The sequence below is a fragment of the Pleurodeles waltl genome, chromosome 4_2 (genome assembly GCF_031143425.1).
Source record: "Pleurodeles waltl isolate 20211129_DDA chromosome 4_2, aPleWal1.hap1.20221129, whole genome shotgun sequence".
Lineage (NCBI taxonomy): Eukaryota > Metazoa > Chordata > Amphibia > Caudata > Salamandridae > Pleurodeles > Pleurodeles waltl.
The window spans coordinates 933,837,568-933,859,835 of record NC_090443.1 but is presented as its reverse complement, the minus strand read 5'-3'; the positions used below and the strand labels follow the sequence as shown (position 1 = coordinate 933,859,835).

At 44.8% G+C, this 22,268-nt stretch overlaps 1 protein-coding gene across 1 annotated transcript in view; it reads right to left on the bottom strand.

The window, feature by feature from the left end:
• Positions 1-22,268, bottom strand: part of MKNK1 (MAPK interacting serine/threonine kinase 1) — a 150,694-nt gene that overhangs the window by 9,450 nt on the left and 118,976 nt on the right. The window contains exons 10-11 of the mRNA XM_069232736.1: positions 13,465-13,659; positions 9,661-9,825 (exon numbers count right to left, since the gene is read on the bottom strand). Of these exons, the coding sequence (XP_069088837.1) occupies positions 9,661-9,825; positions 13,465-13,659 (360 nt within the window). The remainder of the gene's footprint in view (positions 1-9,660; positions 9,826-13,464; positions 13,660-22,268) is intronic.

The window sequence follows — 22,268 nt, the reverse complement described above, 5'->3', positions numbered from 1 at the left end:
GAAAAATTTGATGGGCATGTTTGAGCATACCTGGGAGCATGGGTAGACTTTGGTAAGAGGTAGGTGTGGAGGACAACGTATTAAAAAGAAAGTCGTCCTCTAATGGTTCGGTGTGTATGCTTACATTGTGGAAAGCTGCAGCCCTGCCAAAACCTTTGTGTAGGAGGTGCTCTCTTCAGGTGGAGTGGGTTTAGACGGGTAGTACTCCGGGCTACTGTCTGACACAGGGTCATCATAAAGATCCCACAGGTCTGTTTCTTGATGTGACTGCAAGAGGAGAAAGTTCTTTGAGGAGAATGTGCTGGGGAAAAATGGCGTGGCAGAGATTACTCTTGGCACTTGGCTGATCAGTGTCCAAATGTCCTTGGAAAGCCAGCTTCCTTAGATATTTGAGAGGAGGTGCTGTGAGGATCTTGCCAGTATCCTTGTGGATCTGTATCCTGGCTTGTCTATCAAACTCCTCCATTTGTAGGAGGTTCTTCCTCAAATCTGTGGCTTTCTTTCATCTGTTTAGAAAGTCCAGGTTCCTCAGTATGAGAGGCTTTTTCGGTACCGGAATGCCCATGGTGATAGTAGGCCTCTGTTCCGAAGGTCTTTCAGGGTTTTGATTCGACGTTGAACTTTTTTTGGAGAGTGTGCCCCGACTCTAGTCCGAAGACTTCGGTGCTGGAGGTTTTGCTTGGTCACCGCTTGATTTCTTCTGGGTAGAGCCATGGCCTTCCGGCAGTGGCGTCCAAGGACTTTTGTTTGGTCTTGGACAGGCTCGGAGTTTGGGTTGGTGCAGGTGTACTCACGTGCTGGCCCACTGTCTGTGGTCAGTCCGCGTCGGATTTGTCAGAATCAGATCCTTGAATAGAGGTGTTCGGTACTCTTCGCCACCATTTGTAGTTGTCTCGCCCTTTGATCCCTCAAGGTCTTCTTGGAACTGAAGGACCTGCAGGCCTCACAAGTATCCTCTCGTGATCTGGTGACAAACAGATTACAGACCCGATGTTGATCCGTGTATGGATACTTTGCATGGCAAAGAGGGCAGAATTGGAATGGGGTCCGATCCATGAAGCTTCAAAGCTTCCTGCGGTCGGGCCGACCAGGCCCAGGGTGGGCGCAGGTGACCTGAAGGTGTCGATGCAAGATGGGTCGCAATAGAAAATACCGACGATTTTTTAAGTTTTCCAAATCGAATACCCGGAGTGAAGAGGAACACGTCCGAACCCAATGGCAGAAAGAAAACAATCGGAGATGGAGTCGATGCCCATGCGCAAATGGAGCCGAAAGGGAGGAGTCACTCTGTCCCGTGACTCGAAAAGACTTTGAAGAAAAACAAATTGTAACACTCCGAGCCCAACACTAGATGGCAGGAACAGTGCACAGCATGTGTATCTGCAGCTACACATGCCACCGACACCTATAGTCCAGCAGCTATACCCAAACGTAATATATATCTCTCTCACTCTCTCACTCTCTCACTCTCTCACTCTCTCACTCTCTCACTCTCACCAGGCCTCCCAACCTACGACCAAGTGATGCATTGTTAAAACACTGCCAGATTTCACATAACTGACAGGTGTATGAATGAAGCTGGGTACTTAAACTCAAGTATCACTGTTTGCTTCATGCACAGTCTTCAATTCCTTCTGCACCAACCAGAGATCAAATCTTTGAGTAAAAATAGTTATTCCTTCTTTTACTGGATTAGCAAAATCACTGCTGCCTCTTCAGTCTGATAACCTGCAAATCCCATAACGCAATGTAAAAATATATTGTAAAGCCCATGTGTATTGCACTAGATAGGTCTGCATAAATGGAGAAGATGAAATAAGACTCCTGGAGAGTGGTTAAATACCATCCTGACAATGCTTACGAAAATCTTTTTTTGATTCTCTAGGAATGTGAAGAATCTATTGTTTGGTCTGAAAAGAGTGAAATCCCACAAAGACAACCTTAAGGACCGATCTCAAATCCCGGTTACCAGCCAAAATCCCTCACTCTTGAGCAAGAAGTTTGGGTGCCCTGTGAGGGAATGGAGAGCGGACTTCCAGCTCATATGTACAACAGGGCCATAATACATGTATATTCTCATCACCGTCTACTTTCAAAAGCATAAATATACAATAAGGTCCAAAACGGCTGTTTGGCAACTGTCTTGCTTCCAGGCTAGTGGGTTTCATCCTCCATTCTCTGCCCCACAATGAAAATGTCACTTACCCAGTGTACATCTGTTCGTGGCATTAGTCGCTGCAGATTCACATGTTGTGCATAGTCCGCCGTCTGGTGTTGGGTCGGAGTGTTACAAGTTGTTTTTCTTCGAAGAAGTCTTCGAGTCACGAGACCGAGGGACTCCTCCTCCTTTGTTCCATTGCGCATGGGCGTCGACTCCATGTTAGATTGTTTTCCCCGCAGAGGGTGAGGTAGGAGTTGTGTATGTTAGTAATAGTGCCCATGCAATGGATTGAATAAGTATGTACCAAATAAGGTTTAAGTAATATATTTACAAATGTTGAAGATAACTTCCAAACGGCTACAGGCTCCCGGGGAGGCGGGTGGGCACATGTGAATCTGCAGCGACTAATGCCACGAACAGATGTACACTGGGTAAGTGACATTCAGTTCGATGGCATGTGTAGCTGCAGATACACATGTTGTGCATAGACTAGTAAGCAGTTATCTCCCCAAAAGCGGTGGCTCAGCCTATAGGAGTGGAAGTAGTCTGAAATAAAGTTCTTAGTACGGCTTGACCTACTGTGGCTTGTTGTGCGGATAGCACGTCTACACAGTAGTGCTTAGTAAATGTGTGAGGCGTAGACCATGTGGCTGCCTTACATATCTCGTTCATTGGAATGTTTCCTAGGAAGGCCATGGTAGCGCCTTTCTTTCTGGTTGAATGTGCCCTTGGTGTAATGGGCAGCTCTCTTTGCTTTGAGGTAGCAGGTTTGGATGCACTTAACTATCCATCTGGCTATACCTTTTTTTGATATTGGGTTTCCTGTATGAGGTTTTTGAAATGCAATAAACAGTTGTTTTGTTTTCCTAATTCCTTTTGTTCTGTCAATGTAGTACATTAATGCTCTTCTGATGTCTAATGTATGTAGTGCCCTTTCAGCTACTGAGTCTGGCTGTGGGAAGAACACTGGTAGTTCTACCGTTTGATTTAAGTGGAACGGTGAAATAACTTTTGGTAAAAATTTAGGATTGGTTCTAAGGACTACCTTATTTTTGTGTATTTGAATAAAAGGTTCTTGTATAGTAAACGCCTGAATTTCACGTACTCTTCTTAGAGATGTGATGGCAATGAGAAATGCAACCTTCCACGTTAAGAATTGCATTTCGCAAGAGTGCATGGGTTCAAAAGGTGGGCCCATGAGTCTTGTTAAGACGATGTTGAGGTTCCATGAAGGAACAGGTGGTGTTCTTGGTGGTATAATTCTTTTTAGGCCTTCCATAAACGCCTTAATGACAGGTATCCTAAATAGTGAAGTTGAATGGGGAATCTGCAGGTATGCAGATATTGCTGCGAGGTGTATTTTTATGGAAGAGAAGGCTAGATTTGATTTCTGTAAATGTAGTAAGTATCCCACTACATCCTTTGGAGATGCATGTAATGGTTGAACTTGCATATTATGGCAGTAGCAAACAAATCTTTTCCATTTGCTTGCGTAGCAGTGTCTAGTGGATGGTCTTCTAGCTTGTTTTATGACTTCCATACATTCTTGTGTGAGGTTTAAATGTCTGAATTCTAGGATTTCAGGAGCCAGATTGCTAGATTCAGCGATGCTGGGTTTGGATGCCTGATCTGTTGATTGTGTTGAGTTAACAGATCTGGCCTGTTGGGTAACTTGACATGGGGTACTACCGACAGGTCTAGTAGTGTTGTGTACCAAGGTTGTCTTGCCCATGTTGGTGCTACTAGTATGAGTTTGAGTTTGTTTTGACTCAATTTGTTTACTAGATATGGAAGGAGAGGGGGAGGGGGAAAGCGTACGCAAATATCCCTGACCAGTTCATCCATAGAGCATTGCCTTGAGACTGCCTGTGTGGGTACCTGGATGCGAAGTTTTGGCATTTTGCGTTCTCTTTTGTTGCAAATAGGTCTATTTGAGGTGTTCCCCAAATCTTGAAGTAAGTGTTTAGAATTTGGGGGTGAATCTCCCATTCGTGGACCTGTTGGTGATCGAGAGAGATTGTCTGCTAGTTGATTTTGGATCCCTGGAATAAATTGTGCTATTAGGCGAATGTGGTTGTGAATTGCCCATTGCCATATCTTTTGTGCCAGGAGGCACAGCTGTGTCGAGTGTGTTCCCCCTTGTTTGTTTAGATAATACATTCTTGTCAAAACAGACAACATGACAACAATGTATTTGTGGGTTATGATGGGTTGAAATGCTTTCAGCGCTAGGAATACTGCTAACAATTCGAGGTGATTTATATGCAGCTTTGTTTGATGTACGTCCCATTGTCCTTGGATGGTGTGTTGACTGAGGTGTGCTCCCCACCCTGTCATGGAAGCATCTGTTATCACGTATAGTGGCACTGGGTCTTGGAAAGGCCGCCCCTGGTTTAAATTTGTTCTGTTCCACCATAGAAGAGAGATGTATGTTTGGCGGTCGATCAACACCAGATCTAGAAGGTGACCCTGTGCATGTGACCATTGTGATGCTAGGCACTGTTGTAAGGGCCTCATGTGTAGTCTTGCGTTTGGGACAATGGCTATGCATGAGGACATCATGCCTAGGAGTTTTAATACCAACTTTGCCTGTATCTTTTGTGTTGGATACATGGCTTGTATAACTTTGTGAAAATTTTGAACCCTTTGTGGACTTGGAGTGGCTACTCCCTTTGTTGTGTTGATTGTTGCTCCTAAGTATTGCTGTGTTTTGCACGGCAGAATGTGAGATTTTGTATAGTTGATGGAGAAACAGAGTTTGTAGAGGGTTTGTATGACATAATCCGCGTGGTGTGAACACTTTGTTAGGGAGTTGGTCTTGATTAGCCAATCGTCTAGGTACGGGAATACGTGTATTTGCTGCCTTCTGATGTGTGCAGCTACTACTGCCAGGCATTTTGTAAATACTCTTGGTGCGGTTGTTATACCGAACGGCAACACTTTGAATTGGTAATGTATTCCTTTGAATATGAACCTTAGGTATTTCCTGTGCGAGGGATGTATCGGTATGTGGAAATACGCGTCTTTAGATCTAAGGTTGTCATGTAATCTTGTTGCTTTAGCAGTGGTAACACGTCTTGTAGCGTGACCATGTGACAGTGGTCTGATTTGATGTAGGTATTTAGCATTCTGAGATCTAGGATTGGTCTCAGTGTTTTGTCCTTTTTTGGTATTAGAAAGAACAGTGAGTAAACTCCCGTGTTTTTTTGTGTACATGGTACCAATTCTATTGAGTCCTTTTGCAGTAATGCCTGAACTTCCAGTTCTAGAAGGTCTAGATGTTGTTTGGACATATTCTGTGTTTTTGGTGGGACATCTGGAGGGAGTTGGAGAAATTCTATGCAATAACCATGTCGGATAATTGCTAAGACCCAAGTGTCTGTTATCTCCTCCCAAGATTTGTAAAATTGACTTAGTCTTCCCCCCCACTGGTGTTGTGTGAAGGGGTTGTGTGACTTGTGAGTCACTGTTTGGTTGGAGGGGTTTTTGGACTTTGAAATTTTCCCTGGTTTCTAGGGAATTGTCCTCCTCTGTACTGGCCCCGAAAGCCTCCCCTTTGGTACTGTCCCTGGTATGTAGACGGTGTTTGTGAGGCTTGACCCCGAAACCCCCCTCTGAAGGTTGTTTTGCGGAAGATGCCGAAAGTGCCTCTGCCCTGCGGGGAATAGAGTGCGCCCATGGCCTTGGCTGGGTCAGTGTCCTTTTTCAATTTCTCAATTGCCGTGTCGACTTCGGGACCAAACAATTGTTGTTCATTGAACGGCATATTGAGCACCGCTTGCTGTATTTCCGGTTTAAATCCAGATGTGCGCAACCATGCGTGCCTTCTAATGGTTACTGCGGTATTTATTGTTCTTGCAGCTGTGTCCGCTGCGTCCATAGAGGAGCGTATTTGGTTATTGGAGATGTTTTGTCCCTCCTCAACCACTTGTTTTGCCCGTTTTTTAAATTACTTGGGTAGATGCTCGATGAGATGCTGCATCTCGTCCCAATGGGCTCTATCATATCGCGCTAGGAGCGCCTGAGAGTTGGCGATGCGCCACTGGTTTGCGGCTTGTACTGCAACCCTTTTCCCAGCTGCGTCGAACTTGCGGCTCTCCTTATCCGGAGGTGGTGCCTCGCCTGATGTGTGCGAGTTGGCTCTCTTGCGAGCTGCCACTACCACGACTGAATCTGGTGGCAGCTGTGAGGTGATAAAAGTAGGGTCCGTGGGCGGTGCTTTATATTTCTTCTCCACCCTTGCAGTTATCGCTCTACTCTTGACAGGGTCTTTGAAGATCTGCTTTGCGTGCCTTAGCATTCCTGGAAGCATAGGCAGGCTTTGGTAGGTGCTATGGGTGGAAGAGAGGGTGTTGAAAAGGAAGTCATCCTCAACAGGTTCTGCGTGTAACGAGACGTTATGGAACTCTGCTGCCCTAGCTACCACCTGTACATACGCTGTGCTGTCCTCAGGTGGTGAGGGCTTGGTAGGGTAAGACTCAGGACTATTGTCTGATACTGGGGCGTCGTACAGGTCCCAAGCGTCTTGGTCATCTTGGCTCATGGTGGTATGAGCCGGTGAAGGTGACCGAGTTTGTGCCGGTGATATATGAGTCACAGGTAGAGGAGAGGGCGGCGGGGTTACCTTTTTAACCACTTTTGTTTGTGGTGTTTGTTCCTGTTGGAACTCGAGTCTTCTTTTTCTCCTGATTGGGGGAAGGGTGCTGATTCTCCCTGTCCCACTTTGTATGAAGATCCGCTTTTGTGTGTGGTCCACGTCAGTGGTCTGCAACTCTTCCTCAAATCTGTGTTTGCGCATTTGAGAGGACAGTGATTGTTCCTCTGAATACGAGCTGGCAGTCGGTTCGGTTGCTGGTCGTTTTGGCACCGAAACTGTGTCTTTGCCTCTTTTCGACTCAGAGGAGAATTTCCTCTTTTTCGGAGTCGAGCCTTCTCGGCGTCGATCATCCTCGGTGCCGCTGTCTGAGCCGAGCAGCTTCGGTTCCGCTGTCCCGGCGTCGATCTTTTTCGGCAGCACCGTCTCGGTCCCGAGATTGCTGCGTGACTGTCTCGACCGGAGTCGGACGATCTCGGCACCGGTTCGGCCTTTTTCGGTGCCGATGGACGGTCACCTACTTTATGGGTTGAGCCATGGCCTGTTGGCGGTGGCGTCCCCTGGGCCTTGTCTGTTTTCTTGTGTGGTGCTTGCTTCGACGTCTTACTCACTGTTTCTTCGACGTCGAGTTCTTCCGAGTCCGATTCATGAATGGAGAAGGCTTCCTCTTCTTCTCCATGTTCCTCGAAACCTCGTTGTCCTATCGGCGTGGCCGCCATCTGCAATCTTCTGGCTCGCCGGTCACGGAGCGTTTTTCGTGACCGAAACGCACGACAGGCCTCACACGTCTCTTCCTTGTGCTCGGGCGACAGGCACAGGTTACAGACCAAATGTTGGTCTGTATATGGATATTTATTGTGGCATTTAGGACAGAATCGGAACGGGGTCCGTTCCATCAGTGTCGATCTTACATGCGGTCGGGCCGACCAGGCTCCGACGGGGGATCGAAATTACCCCGAAGGGCTACCGGAGCTCTTCACGATTCGGTGTTGATTCTATTCTAACCCGATACCGAACGAAACAATACCGACGTAGTTTTCCAAAGTTTTGACTATCTTTCCGTCCCGAAACCCGGAGCGAAAAGGAACACGTCCGAACCCGATGGCGGAAAAAAAAACAATCTAACATGGAGTCGACGCCCATGCGCAATGGAACAAAGGAGGAGTCCCTCGGTCTCGTGACTCGAAAAGACTTCTTCGAAGAAAAACAACTTGTAACACTCCGACCCAACACCAGACGGCGGACTATGCACAACATGTGTATCTGCAGCTACACATGCCATCGAACTTACCATTACGAGTTCTCTATAGCGTGAACCTCCTTGGTAACTCTTCAGCATCTCAGTAGAATTCAGCCAGCACATCAATACTTCTTCAGGGAATGAAGAGGATTTTGGAACAGATCCCACCATTAGCCATGAAACTGACTAGGCTGGAGTAGTTCTCCTGCGTGAGAATATGCCTGCTGTCTGTCAGGGTATCCGAGTGCATCCCAGTCATTAGAAACGTAGGTCAGTTCTGCTTCCTCCCTGGCACAGGGCTTCATTTGCGAATGAAAAACTGCCAAACTGTAGTTAAATACAAATGCATAGAAATGACTGGCTATATATCTGGAGTGCATGCTCAATCCCAGGAGGTCACCGAGTTATCATGGGCTGTTGCATGAAATACCAGCTTATACAGAAACGATGCCGAAGGCCCAACTCAAATTTTATGTAGACCAAATGAATACTTAAATTTGGAGAAAGCAGCGATGATGTCTGCATCTGGAAGAGAATGCTCATTGATTTGCCCACTCCTCACCAGCTCGTTGGCAACAGAACTTTTGAAGAAAAAACTCCAGGAGATAGGATTAATAAGTGGCTTTAACTTTGATATAAAGCAAACATTTGCTTTATGAAAAGTATCGGCCAATTAAAATTACTTGTGACAGTCTAAAATGCATACCCAAGTCATGTTGTACAAATTCGACACGTAGTTTTACACTTCTGTCATTTTAGTTCCAACCTAGAAAATACACAGAACTAAAGGGAAATTGAAAAATATGTATCTTAATCTTCATACCTCTAAAATATGGAACAGTGTGTGTATACATACAAACTTCCATATTTTGGTAGTTCATGTGTTGCTAGATTTCAAAAGGTACTGAATTTGGGAATGCCAGTAGTGCAAGTCTTTATGCAGTATTTAATCTCCATGCCAAACAAGATGAACTTCTAACTAGCTTTACAAGTGGTGGTGGTTGTGGGCAGGGAGTTCAGTTCTTCAAATGTTTAAGGAACCAATCCAGAAACCATCTTTCCCCACTGATACCTTGACATTAGCCTTCTAAAATTAAAACGGAAAGGGCACACCAGGAGCCGTATTACATATACGGAATGCTTTCTGTTGTGCTATGGCACACCTATATATAGGTGTGCTGTTTATTACAATGAATGCACTGCCCCAGGGCAGCCGCGAACTCGTGCTGCCTTGGGGAAACACATTCAAGTGAAATAGACCACCTGCTTCAAAGCCGCTCCATGTTTCACTCTGCAGGTGGCACTTTTAAGAGGAGAGCTGTCCCCTTGAAAAAGTGGATGCAGTGAGTGACTGCAACCGCTGGCAGAAGGGGCTGCACCAGCGTGTGTGGCCCCTTCTTCAAAAGCTAAAGTGCCCCCAGGGTGTACAAAGCAGGCGCACAGGCCCCTGGGCTCCGGAGGGGGGGGGGGGGGGGGGGGGGGTGGGGCACTTTTATGATACAGCCCCAGGTGCTCTACTTGTGAACCATGTGATCCTCAAACATGTTTATTCCACACACACACACACACCACAAAAGAAATTGAAACAATGACAATATGAAGACAAAACGTGTAAGAATGACAAAAATGCTACGCTTTCGGCTTATGAAGCCATAGGACACTCACCCCTCTTGTCCACGGATGCAGAAGCACTTGAGCGGCACTCAGTCTTTCATTCGCCTCCCTGACCAAGAGTTTGGAGATCAAATCTTTAGCACCACTTGAAATGCCAGCCCAGTCTCTCTCGGGGAACTCGTACTTGCCTTCCTGGATACTTTCAAACAGTTTGTTCTGAGTCAAACAAAGTTGGAATATGTGTTGGTTGGGTCTGGCAAGCAGTTGCACCAATTGTAGCGGTACAAGATTCAGAACGTTCAAGAATAATTTGAAAGTAGTACACAGTAAAATACAATGGCCTAAAGTGGTACAAACCAAAGACAAATGTTGTGGCTTTTACATATGAGGATTTTGATGCGCAGTCTCAGCCTTGAAGTTTAGCCACAGATATATTACATGCAGTGCCATCAGACGTAGGGCAATTGAGTATGCTTCATAAGTAAATGCCGGTCAAATATCAACATTTAAGAGTCAGTCTTGACAAGATACTCGAATATAATGTGCAGTTGGTTGAGCCAACGAAGAGATGTCAGTTTACAACATTTCTGGCTTAATCTGCTCCCCTGGCATATAACCGGTGGCACAGACAACACTAAGATATAAATGAAGGGAGGATAAGGGCAGCAAAAAGAAAATGTGTAGATCGTCCTTGGAGGAGGAAAAAAAAAAAAAAAAAAAAAAAAACTTCAAAACTGATGAGGGAGATGCAGTTGGGTGCAAGGATTAAAACTTGAACACAGTATAAATAACAACTATGTTCCAACCCAAGAACAAACTTCAGCTAGATACACAACGATAGCACTTCTATTTTGCTGAAACCTATAAGCATCCCAGCACTAAGAAGATTCCAAGAGAAAAAAGGCCAAGTGGAGAAAAATGTGCCGATCCTGTTGAATGGATGTCAAGAGGAGCAATTGTTCCCAGGTGCATCAATGCTGCTCAATGCAAGTCACTGGGGAAGAGACTCCTTCACGACCACTTTCCAGAAGGACTCGAACCAAAGGGATCAGACTTAACCGCACGTGGTGTAACAGGAATGATCGGATAGGCTGTGTGTACACTGCTGCTTTTAGACGGTCTGAAACGAAAATCTCAGTAGTGGCTGATACCATTAACTTCTTCTGACATGGGGTCAGAAAGGTAGAATGAGCTTTTCAGATTTGATCATTACTGAACGACCTAATATGGTTAAGATCCTCCTTGATGGCAGATGTTCAATAGTAGGTGATTGGCTGTGCTGCACATTGTGTGGGAGCTTACATAAAATCCTCCTCCAGCAGGGCAGGAAGGCTGAAGCCAAACTGGACAGCAGGCGCATAATTATGGCTTGAGCTCCCAGTACATACATTTGTTGAGGAAGACCTAGCTGGTTGGTGCATCTGATTAGTCCTTCCCAGACAGGGCTAAGGTGTCGAAGGGCAGGGAGGCTTTCTAGGAAGGGCTACTAAACAGCGATAACAGACTATCATCAGGAATTTGAAAACAAAGCATGTCAATAATTTGTCCGATTAATTTCCTATTTTACCATGGATTAAAAAAAAAAAAGTTTATTCAGAAGCGATCTGACAGTGTGCACCGACAAGACGCTGAAGACAGCGCAGAGGATTAAAATTGTATTTTCCCTCTGTGTTGGGAGGCATAAGAAAGTGAACAAATAAAATCATATGTTCATGTGAAGGCTGTTATGCCTTGCTGGTGTCAAGTCAAGCATTCCACCAGTGTGGCTTGCAAACTGACGAAAGCTGTCCCCAGTTACTGTCAGAGGCAGGTAGATCCCTCAGCATGGGTCCAAAACACTGAGCTACGTAAAAAGCACAAAAAAAACAACAACAAAAACTGTGGGCCTGATCAAGAGTGTGGCGGTCCAACTGCCCCATAACCCTGGCGGTCTGGACCACCAGCTCTGCCAGGCTCTTATATCCAGTCGGTCTGCCGGTGGCAGAGATCCTAATCTGCTTGCAGCGCTGCCCTGGGGATGACAACCTCTTTCTACACCAGCCTTTTCATGGCGGTAACAGTTATGAAAAGGCTGGCGGAGAACCGGTCCCCCTGCCCAGCACCATCGCAATGTTGACTGCCTGCTTTACAGACAGTAAACATTGCAAGGGTGCTGGTGCACCCTGCTTGCTACAGCATTACTGCCGGCACAATTACGAGCCAGAGACAATGCTGTAAGCCCATGTCCTGCTAGGCCAGAAAGTGGAAACTTAGGTTTCCACCCACCAACCTAGCAGGAAACCCTCAACTCCAGCGGGGAGGTCACTATATAGGAGGCGGGCACGCAGTGTGGCTCACAAAGTGGCAGGCTGAATCCCTACACAGAGCTAATGTAAAACAGCTATTCCTAGCCTTGGGGAAAGGCTAGTGGCCAAAGATCCTAGCATTTGAAAGAAAGATGAACAAAGTTAAACCATGAAGATAGCATCTTCGATCTAAATGTGGTAGTGGGGGACATGCATTTATATGAAATGAAGGATCCTCTGAAGTAGTGCTCGGAATTGATACGGTTAGGAAAAAGGGTCTTGGACATAGGTTTGGGGTACAATGTAGAAACGACTGAACAAATTAACTTGTTTGGGGCTGCTGCTGACGTGGTTGCAGTTGAAGAATTTCTATGGGAAGCATGTCAACATTATGAATTACCTAGGGCTGCCAGCTAGATGTAGTAGGAGATCAAAGTAAAGGCGGTCAAATTAAAACTAGAAGAGTTCTTAGGAAGTCCTAAGTTGAATATAGATAGATAACTTGGAAGATTGACAAAATAAGGGTACGCATTCATCATCCAAATCATTCCGTATAAAGATCAAACAACATCTCACGTGAATTTTTTTTTTTTTTTTTTAAACAGTTGATTAAAAAAAAAAAACTCAAGAGGAAACAGGCAGTATGCAACAAACATTTACCACAACTTACTCAAAGGATAACAGATCAGAAATATCATCGTTTACCAGTAGTATTTTGTATATTTTGTTTCCACTCAGTTTCTCTACATCTTCAAATGCCGGAATTGTTAAGAGTTCAGCCCCTTAGGTTTACATTTCCGATCAGCTGACAACGGAAGGCATCTTGAGTAACAGCAGCCCACATGTATTTTACCCATCATTCACTGCAAGATAGTGGGCAACTAATATCTTCAACAGAAACCTAGTCTGTGCGACTGTCCCAAGTCGGTTAGCAGATTTATTAAAAGGCAATAAAGTAGCAACCAAACCAGTTCCTGTGTATAAACTTAGGTCAACGTGAAAGGATGGTATTTCAATTGATTTGGTTGTCTTAATTCAAGGAAACCCACACCCTTCAAGTCAGGGTGAATTGAAAAGTATGACTTGTACCATATGAGATTAGCACTTATGGTAATGTGCATTCAGAACTGAAGGGAGATCTATGCTAAGTTTGAGGACTGAAGGCTTAACATACATCAGTGAAGTTATTTACAAAAGGCAGAGTCTGCAAGTTGCCCAGTAGTATTAAACGTGCTTTGATAAGCACGTGGTAATGGTTAGGTTACCACATGATTCCTGGATAATATTAACTTTTCAGGTCAGATTGTCGTGCTACAAACCTTTCTAATCTAGATCTTTAGGCACGTTCATTCAATCGAATGACTGGCTCCCAACTCAGAGCGCATTAGCATCTCATTCGACAGTAATCGGATAATGTTAGAAAACAATCATGGCAAACATCAGACGGAAGATAGTTTGCTTAGGGAGACAAATGAAAAAAAATCAAGTAAAACATCCCAAAATAGACCGATACAAGACTATAAAAAAACACTGCAAGTGAAAGGACAGTGTCAAATCCACAGGAAAATACCTGGCAACTTCTGCAGACTTCTCCTCTGTCCCAGCCACAGTCGGTCCCACAGTTTCCAACAAAGGGAGGATAGCCGCTAAGCATTATGTACAGAATCACTCCTAGGCTCCAGAGGTCACAACGCTTGTCATAAAAAGTAGCTTCGTCTGTAAACACTTCAACCACTTCCGGGGCCATATATTCAGCAGAGCCACACTGAAACGAAGAACGGATCGGTCACGACTTTGCACACAGCAGTCTGATCAGGATTCCGATGATGCATTTACTTAACACAGCGTTACAAAGGGACCCGCAACATTGCTAACTTTTAGAATCGCCCCCGCCCCTCCACAAGCTCCAAGACTTACGAAAGGTCAGGCAGTCTCTTAAACATCGGTGTCCAGAACCCACACATGTACCATAATTTAAAGCAAGACCACGCAATAACAGGATTTTCCTTTCAATAAAAACGAACAAACGAAAGCATTAACAGTTATGTTACAGTAGCCTTGAAACCGTCACGACTTGCTACTAAATCTTTCACATTCTCATCTTCAAGGAACCAGAGCTGGATTGGCATTCTTCAATTTTGATTAATATGTAACCTGCAACACCACGAACATACTTTTCAATGTGAATAGCCGAAATACTAGGTCACTGGCCTTTAAAGCAAGGTTCTTACTTAATAGAACATCTACACTGCCTTACCGGAAAGAGCAGGACAGCATGTGTCCAACAGCAAAGACTTCCACAGTTCAGGGACAAAACCAGAGGATCAGTGAACACATTAGATAAAGTAGCTTTGTTTAGTTCAAGCATTCCACCCATCACTTTGTTTTCTACAAGAAATACCCTTTGTGCAGCAGAAATGCGCAGATGTGTCCCATGTCCAATGTGCCTCTGGACTCAAGCTGCACCTTACTGAAAAGGTGCCAACAGAATGAAACCCATCTAAAGGGATGACAGACTCTTTCCCCCACCCCCCCAATCTTGAGGATACCTGGCCTGGAAGATCAGGCTGGACTGTTCCTAAGATTGGTCATCCAAAGACCTTTTGGTGAAACCAAGAAAAGACAGCCCAGATTAATATTTTGGAGTGGAGATAAATTCATCTGGTTCTCCAGGCACTGTAACTCCCAATACGGGGGAATCAGCTGACAAGGCCTGAACGGAAGTGACAAACGTAGTACATCAAGAAGCAAAGAGGAGCGAGGTCTCGCCTAATGGCGAGGTAAACAAACTGTAGCACTGGAATGTTTGGATTATTAGGTCTTTTCTCGTCGAGGTTTTCCCCCTTTGAAGGGACATGTTCATGATTTGGAAATAAATGCATGTGGCTGGTGTAGAATCCACATTTATTATTTTTTTCATGCAACATAATTCTGCTTTAATATATTCACAGTATATAGTCTGTTCCGACTGTTCATAAGCCTATAACAATTTAGAACAGAACAAAGCTTCCCAGAAAACGGATAACTGCACGTTTTGCTGGTCATTCAAAGAACACAGTCTTGTAGAAAACAGAATAAGCAAAAATGTCTATACTCTAAAACAGTGGTTCCCAGCCTTTTGACTTCTGTGGACCCCCACTGTATCATTACTGGAACCAGGGAACCCACTATTGATTCATTATTGGAATCCGGGGATTTCCCCCAGTCATTACTGAAAGCTGGGGACATAATCTGCTAATATTTAATTTTCTAAGCAGTTGCAGACCCACAGGGGAGGTACTGTAAATGTAAGTATGTATATGATATTTCTATAGCCAAAAGGCAGCAGAGTGCTGGACATGGTCAAGGATGAGCATAAAGTCAACAAGTATAAGTGGAGGCTAGATGGTGGATGGTTAATGCATTGTGAGGTAGTGTTCTTCAAAGTCTGCAACTGTTTGAGAAGCACTGGGTCTCTCATGAACATGGGATGTTGTTCCAAATCCTAGGTGCATAGATGGTAAAGGCCTGAGAACAACCAGAGATGGGGAGCTTCTCTGCAAAATTAACAGGGGGAAAAGTGGCGACTGCTTTGCAAATTATGCAGCTAGTTTTGAAGATGTGGGCGGGCAAGGAGAGCCAATGGATTCACATCAGTAAGGGGGAGGGGGGACAGGGAGGTGTGATCATATGTCCTCAGCATCTGGATGAGTTGTGCTGCAGCAAATTGGATGCCCAAAAGGGTAGGGCATTACCAAGTTCCAGAGGGCTGATCTCCAAACAACCTGCAACACTCGTGCAGTAAGCCAGACAGGCAGTGTTTATAGCTCCAGCAGGACCTAGTCAATTTTAACAGACTATTAATGCCAAAGTGCAAAGTTTTGAGTGCCCTCAGCTCCCCTAACGAAGCACCACTGCTAGATCCTTCATTACAACCAAACATCACTGCACAGGAGAGCCTGTCTCCAGAATAGATAGAGTGAGGCACACTAGACATTCTGACAACTGTAGAGGCATTTTTCAAGACCCCATTTGTGATCCGACCTACTCTTAAAACTGTTTAAGTGCAAACAAGCGGTCTGCGTGTTCTTTCTGGAAGAGACTATCTGGCTATAGATCGCTCACCTTTTGAATATTCTGCAGAACTCAGACTGGCTCTGAAAGTTTTTCCACAATACCTCTGCTCACTGGAAGTTGGTGCCTTGTGGCTCTGCAAGACGCTGTTCTGCTCCAGAAATGGTGTGTGGGGCCTTCAAAGGCACCACTCCTGCATGCCAACATAAGTTGCTTTCAAGACTGGGATCGTGAACAAACACAAAGGCCCAAAAGCCAATCGGTACAGTGTGCAGCGTGTCATAGCACAATTCTGGAACTCTCAGAAGAGATTCATGAAAACTGGTTTTGGAGGGGGGGGGGAAAAAAAAAAAAAAAAAAAAAAAACATTTCCAATGATAATTCCTGTGTCATTGTGAAAAAGATGGATTTAATATATCCCCCTTGCTTACCCACGTTGTTTTGCTTGGTGTTACTCTTAGAGTTTGTACATGCAGAAGGGCTGTATTTTTGGTTGGTCTACTAAGAGTAGGATTTTAAAAACTTTTGCCAATAGCTTGGACTTTTTCCTTTCAGCTCTGAAAGAAAAACAATCTGAAAAAAAAAAATGTCCTTTTGCGGTTGGGAAGTCAATGTAGATCAAATAGTTAGGGAGAAAGGAAAGGTATTTGTGCTTCTAAAATTAATACCACAGCTGCCATCTTTGAACAGATTATTTGGGCAAGCTGAGACACAATGTTAGCGTATTCCAGTCTTCATATAGTCCGAGTATGAACCACAGTTTTTCGACTGAAAGAACGCAGAAACTCCAGTAAATGCCTTCAATAAGCACAATCGAGAAGTTGATGCTGCCGCGACCGGAGATATAAAAGATAGTTTGTTATCAGATTGAATCCTAAAGTTCCTTCCTTTCGTGTGCAGGACAGGAATAGGGCCCACTTCTGATAGCCACCTGTACAGAGACCAAATGCTACAAGAGACGCCAAAAATCAAAATTTCAGTTTTACAAGAGTTAAGCTGCAAAAAACAAACAAAAATATTCAACATTATGAATCCATTCGGCTACTACGGAGAGATCTTCAAAATGGTCTTGGGAATAAGAAAAGCACCACTAACTGTTGTTGTAAGAAATCAGAAATGCCAAAAGGACTAATTATTGTGCAAGGGATGTAAAGTAAACATTGAACAGTCAGGGCTTAATGACAATTTTTGAGGTGCTACTCATTTGATCATTAAGTTAACTGACAAAAATTAGATCCCCAACATTATATATATATATATATATATATATATACACACACACACACACATACATACATATATAAGTAATCTGACAGGATAGTATGGGAAACTGTTTTGAAATCTGCAGATGGGTTAAACAGGATCACCGTGGTTCAGCCACCATGTTCTACAAATGAGCGCAGATGTTCCATGACTACAAACCGTGCCATTTCCGTAGTGCACTCTGAATTTGGTTTTAAAGTTATCTAAAAGTGGATGCTTTAGAAGCAGCTGGACAGCGGACCGCTTTCTCTAAAATCTTGGTAGTGAACATCAAGGGAGATACTGGCATGTTGTTGGAAGTACAGGAGGTATCTACTGGAGGTTATTTCAGCAGAGGGACTACATGAGCAAGTTTAAGTAGGGAGGACCATAGTAAGTAGGACTGAATTATTCAATAGTGCACATAACTGAGATCCAATGCAGTCCGTACCCAATTTCAGCTTTTTAGAGGAGACAGGGACCTGGAAAGGACTCAAAGGAGCATGCTAATGTTACTTATTGAATGTCGTTTTGGAAAATTATGGAAAAGGCAGCAAGAAGAGGAGTAGGTGTCAAGATGAAAGCCAGCGGTATAAGTGAACTAAGCTCCATCTGGCTGAGAACCAACATTATGAATAATTTGCTGACAACTTGAAGGAAGGAATCAGTATAAAAAGACTTCTATAATAAAGTTAGAGGTGACGCCAATTTACCTGCATAGAAAGAGGACCATGCGGTTTTAAAACTTTATGATAGGCCTTAAACGTTAGTCTACAAGGATGGGTTGCATCACTTGCATGGGGTGTGCACCTAATTTAGTGTAGCCGGACAGTCAGAAATAAACTTCCATACTCTTCAATAGTACTACTCACTCAAAAGCGTAATTGGCAGATCTAGTCAAGCCTGCAGTTTTATTTGACAAGTTATTGCTGGCTAAGATTTGTATGAATATAATCAGCCATGCACAAGTCTCAAGATCATTTGTGATTTTCTATGAGTGTTTCCCTTATTCCTTTTCCATGACAGCTAGCAGTGGCTTCTTTTCACCAGCCACAGACATGTTCTTACTGTCCACCTGCACAATCAATCAGGATTTGTAAAGAGCAGCTCATCAGATGACATGGTAGCCAGGCGCTTGCAGGTCACACAAAAAAAATAAGAAAATCAAAGCGAAAGTGAGAACGGGGAAAAAGCTAGGAGGGGGCACTAAAAAAACGGCAGAACAAAGGCAATAAGAATGGGGCAAGAGCGATGCAGCAGCATGGGGAGAAGCATTCGTAGGCACTATCCTAGTCCTCACAGGCGGTTGGCTTCACGCTGTTGCCTCAGTACCTGTGCCACTTCATGCAATATCCATTGTAAGAAACAAGGGGCGAGGGCATGGGAATAAATATTGCTGGGGCAGTGGCGCCAGGGCACAGTGAGGTGATCGGGCCACTGCACCCGAATTGTAGCAGTATTTTCGCATCCAATCGTAGTGAGAGGAGGCCAGTTTGGATTTAAAGCTGCGTGGAGTACTTGCCGCCATTTCCCTACATTTAGTTCAAATGATCATTCTTCGCTCGTCTGCCTTCGCGGTCTCCATCTTGAGTCAACGCAGTAGCGCATTTAAGTGCAAGCTCGACAGCCACTCTTAAGGACACGGGCGGCTCGACGTGAGGAAGATTATGGTAAATTATCTGCAGGAGAGGAGATTACGGCCTCTCGATAGAAAGTGGGTAAGAAAAGCCAGGAGATTGTCAAATTTAAAGGCAGGTCCCCATTTTCTCAGGATTGAAACAGACCCGTGGGTATGAACGAGCCCTTCAACTAGTGTGCTGGGCAGTCCATTCTCACGATTTAATAAGTGTACATTAAAATAGCAGAGCACGTCCTTGTTTAACACATTAGACTTCATTTTACAAAATACGAAAAAAGGAAAGTGTTCCACACAGCACATAAGACAGGCCCTTGTTCCAAAGGCTCGCAAGAATTGTGCAATTTGCAGATACGAGTTGCTAGGCAACAGACAGAATGCGCATAAAGTAGTCATAACACAATTTTACTACTTGATTAAGGTTTGGGATTTAGCCAAGAATATTAAAGGCTTAAGCAAATAAGTTTTAAATTAAAAAAAAAAAAAAAAAAGACTTACTGTAGGGAGTGTTTTTACAACCTAGCAACTACGAAGGAAATCTGGCTTGTTCATTAACTGTCCTGCAGCAAACCTACTACGCGCAAAACAGGCTACTAAATCTTTTAAAACGTCCGCTTGCGGCTAATTACTTTTCAGCCTTGTGACAAATGAGATGAATGAAGAAAATACAGCAAAGGGTAAAGGCTTATGAAGCCGCACTAAATCATTTCACAAAGAAATTAAAAATGGCAATATATATACACACACACACACACCCCACACACGCGCACATATCCACATACAGATATGGACTAGGTCATGTCACTTTGAATTTGGACAATGTGTGCAGCAATCTAACAGATGGGGTAAGTTTTTTTTTTTTCTTCTTCTCTCGATTGGAGTTATGTTTGCATACTAGATACTATGGCCGATGCCGTGTCACATGGTAAGTATGGCACAGAGACAGCTTTAAAATTGAGACAGTCTCACGTATACCAAAAAAAAAAAAATCATAAGTAAACAAACACTTCGATTAATAAAGAAGCCCTGGGTCATCCGTTAGTCTCAACTTCTGTTGACATTTATCCACCCACCAGAACATGAGGCAGTGGGCCAGACACTTGAGCAACCACCTGCTTTCTGGTCCTGCGAGTGACTATTTCTTGATCATATGAGGACAAAAAAATAAATAAAAAAAATATATTAAAAAAAAAAAATCGCTTAAGCCACGGTCTCCGGCTACCATTCTTTATTCAGTGGGAGTCCCGGGATTCCTGTACTAATCAAGTGGAGGTCTCCAGAAGACAAAAGGAAAAGGACCACTGTATTAGAGCAGGGATTTCCAAACTAGGGCCCGCGGGCCACTTCCAGCCTACTACAAGATTTTATTCGGCGAGCAGGACAAAGGTGGAAACTTAGTACTCTCGTCAGTCTAGCTGCTGCAATTCTGGCATATTTGGAGCTGCGTTTGTAGCAGGAGACATCCATGCACCCTTATATCGGCTTTCGTTAATGTTAAACTGAAAGAGAAACTTCGCGGAACATTTTCTGCAAAATTGGAAGGGCCCGGCTTAAATTTAAGTTTGCTGAAAATATGGCCGCAGTGATAAACGCTCGCCATTGACATATGCAGTGGTCTGCAAGTCACACGTTGGAATCTCCCATTAGGCAACTCGTCCTTTCATCTTTTATCAGAGGTCGGTAAAGGAGCATCAGTAAACCATGTAATGCGTTAGGAATTGATATGCTTGGCGCGTGGTCATAGCCACTCCAGCGTCAATTTTCTTGCGATAATGGCATTACTCCTAGTCCTACTCCCTCACCTTCCTTTAAACCAATGAAGCTTCCTGCTTCCCTTCCCTTCCCCTTTTAACCCCCCCCCATCCCCCCACCCTACCCCCTCCTGAACAAAAAACAAGCCCAAGCAGCAACTCAGACAGTCCGTACCGGGAGGGCAGGAGGGAACGGAAAGGAAGGAGAGGGAGTAGGACTAGGAATAATGCCATTATCGCAAGAAAATGGACGCATTACCTCCCATCCCTCCCTCGCCTTCCTTTAAACCAATGAGACATAGCAAGAAACACACAGGAGACGAACACTGAGTTGCAAGAAGTTTATCATCATGCACAAAGGCCACCAAAACCCCACCCCTATTACTTCATAGAGGATAAGACTCGGTGACCCAATACCAACTCCAAACTACCCAAGTCCGACAGCTTATAATGCCGAACAAACGTCAAAGGAGAGGCCCAAGTGGCGGCCCTGCAAATTTCCACCACTGAAGTCCCCTGAAGCTCTGCCACCGTAGCCGCCATACCCCTGGTAGAACGACCCTGAATCCCTTGAGGAGGAACTACCCCTTTCAAGGAATAAGCCAACAGAATCAATGATCTCACCCACTGACTCAAGGAAGCCGTGGAAGGCTTCTCCCCTTTACGGGCCGGCCCGAAATTTACAAAAAGCGAATCACCCTTACGGAAAGGAGCTACCACATGCAGGTACTCCAACAAAGCCCTGCGTACATCCAACGAATGCAAACGAACCTCCTCCACAGAGGAGGGATTCGGACAAAAAGAAGGAAGGATGACCTGCTGGCGAGCATGAAAAGAAGAATTGACTTTCGGGATAAAAGAAGGTACCGGAACCAGAACCACCAGATCCTTTTTGTAAAGTTTTTCAGGAACAGGCCAAGGCCCCCAATTCCCCTAAACGGCGAGCCGAAGTAATGGCCACCAAAAAGAACGTCTTCAAGGAAAGATGTCGTAAATCACAGTCCCCAGAGGTTCAAAAGGTGCATCCGTTAAAACATCCAACACCAAAGAAAGATCCCATGAAGGAAAAGAACATACAGGGCGAGGAAACAAATTAAGCCCCTGAAAAAATCTAGGCATCAAACGACCCTCATCCGGAAGATTACGCCACGGACCTCTAAATTCCTGAATAGCCGCCCACTGTACCCGCAGAGACGCCACTGACAACCCCAACTGTGCACCGTCCTGCAAGACCTGCATCACATGAAAGACGCGCAGGTAGGATCCAATTCATGCCTCAAGCACCAAGAAAAAACCTTCCACTGCCTACCATAAGAAAGTAAAGTGGAACGCCGCCTGGAAGCCAGTAAAGTAGAACTCAAAGCCACTGGTACCCCCAGACCCGTCAAACCTCTGCGTTCAACTTCCAGGCCGTCAAGTGTAACCTCCTCAATGCCCCCATCGAGAGGCAGGGAAACTCCAGGGGTGACGGACAAAGAGGAAGAGGCCACATCCACCCGGATGCCATCAGCCGCAGCAATGGGAACCAATTTGCCCTAGGCCAATGGGAAGCAATCAGGATAACCCTGGCCCCCAGAAGCCGCACCCTCAACAGAAAAGACCAGAGTAGCTGAAACAGCGGGAACGCATACAAAAGGCCCCTCGGCCAAGGACACGACATCCCGTCCACCTCCCAGGCTCGGGGACACCGAA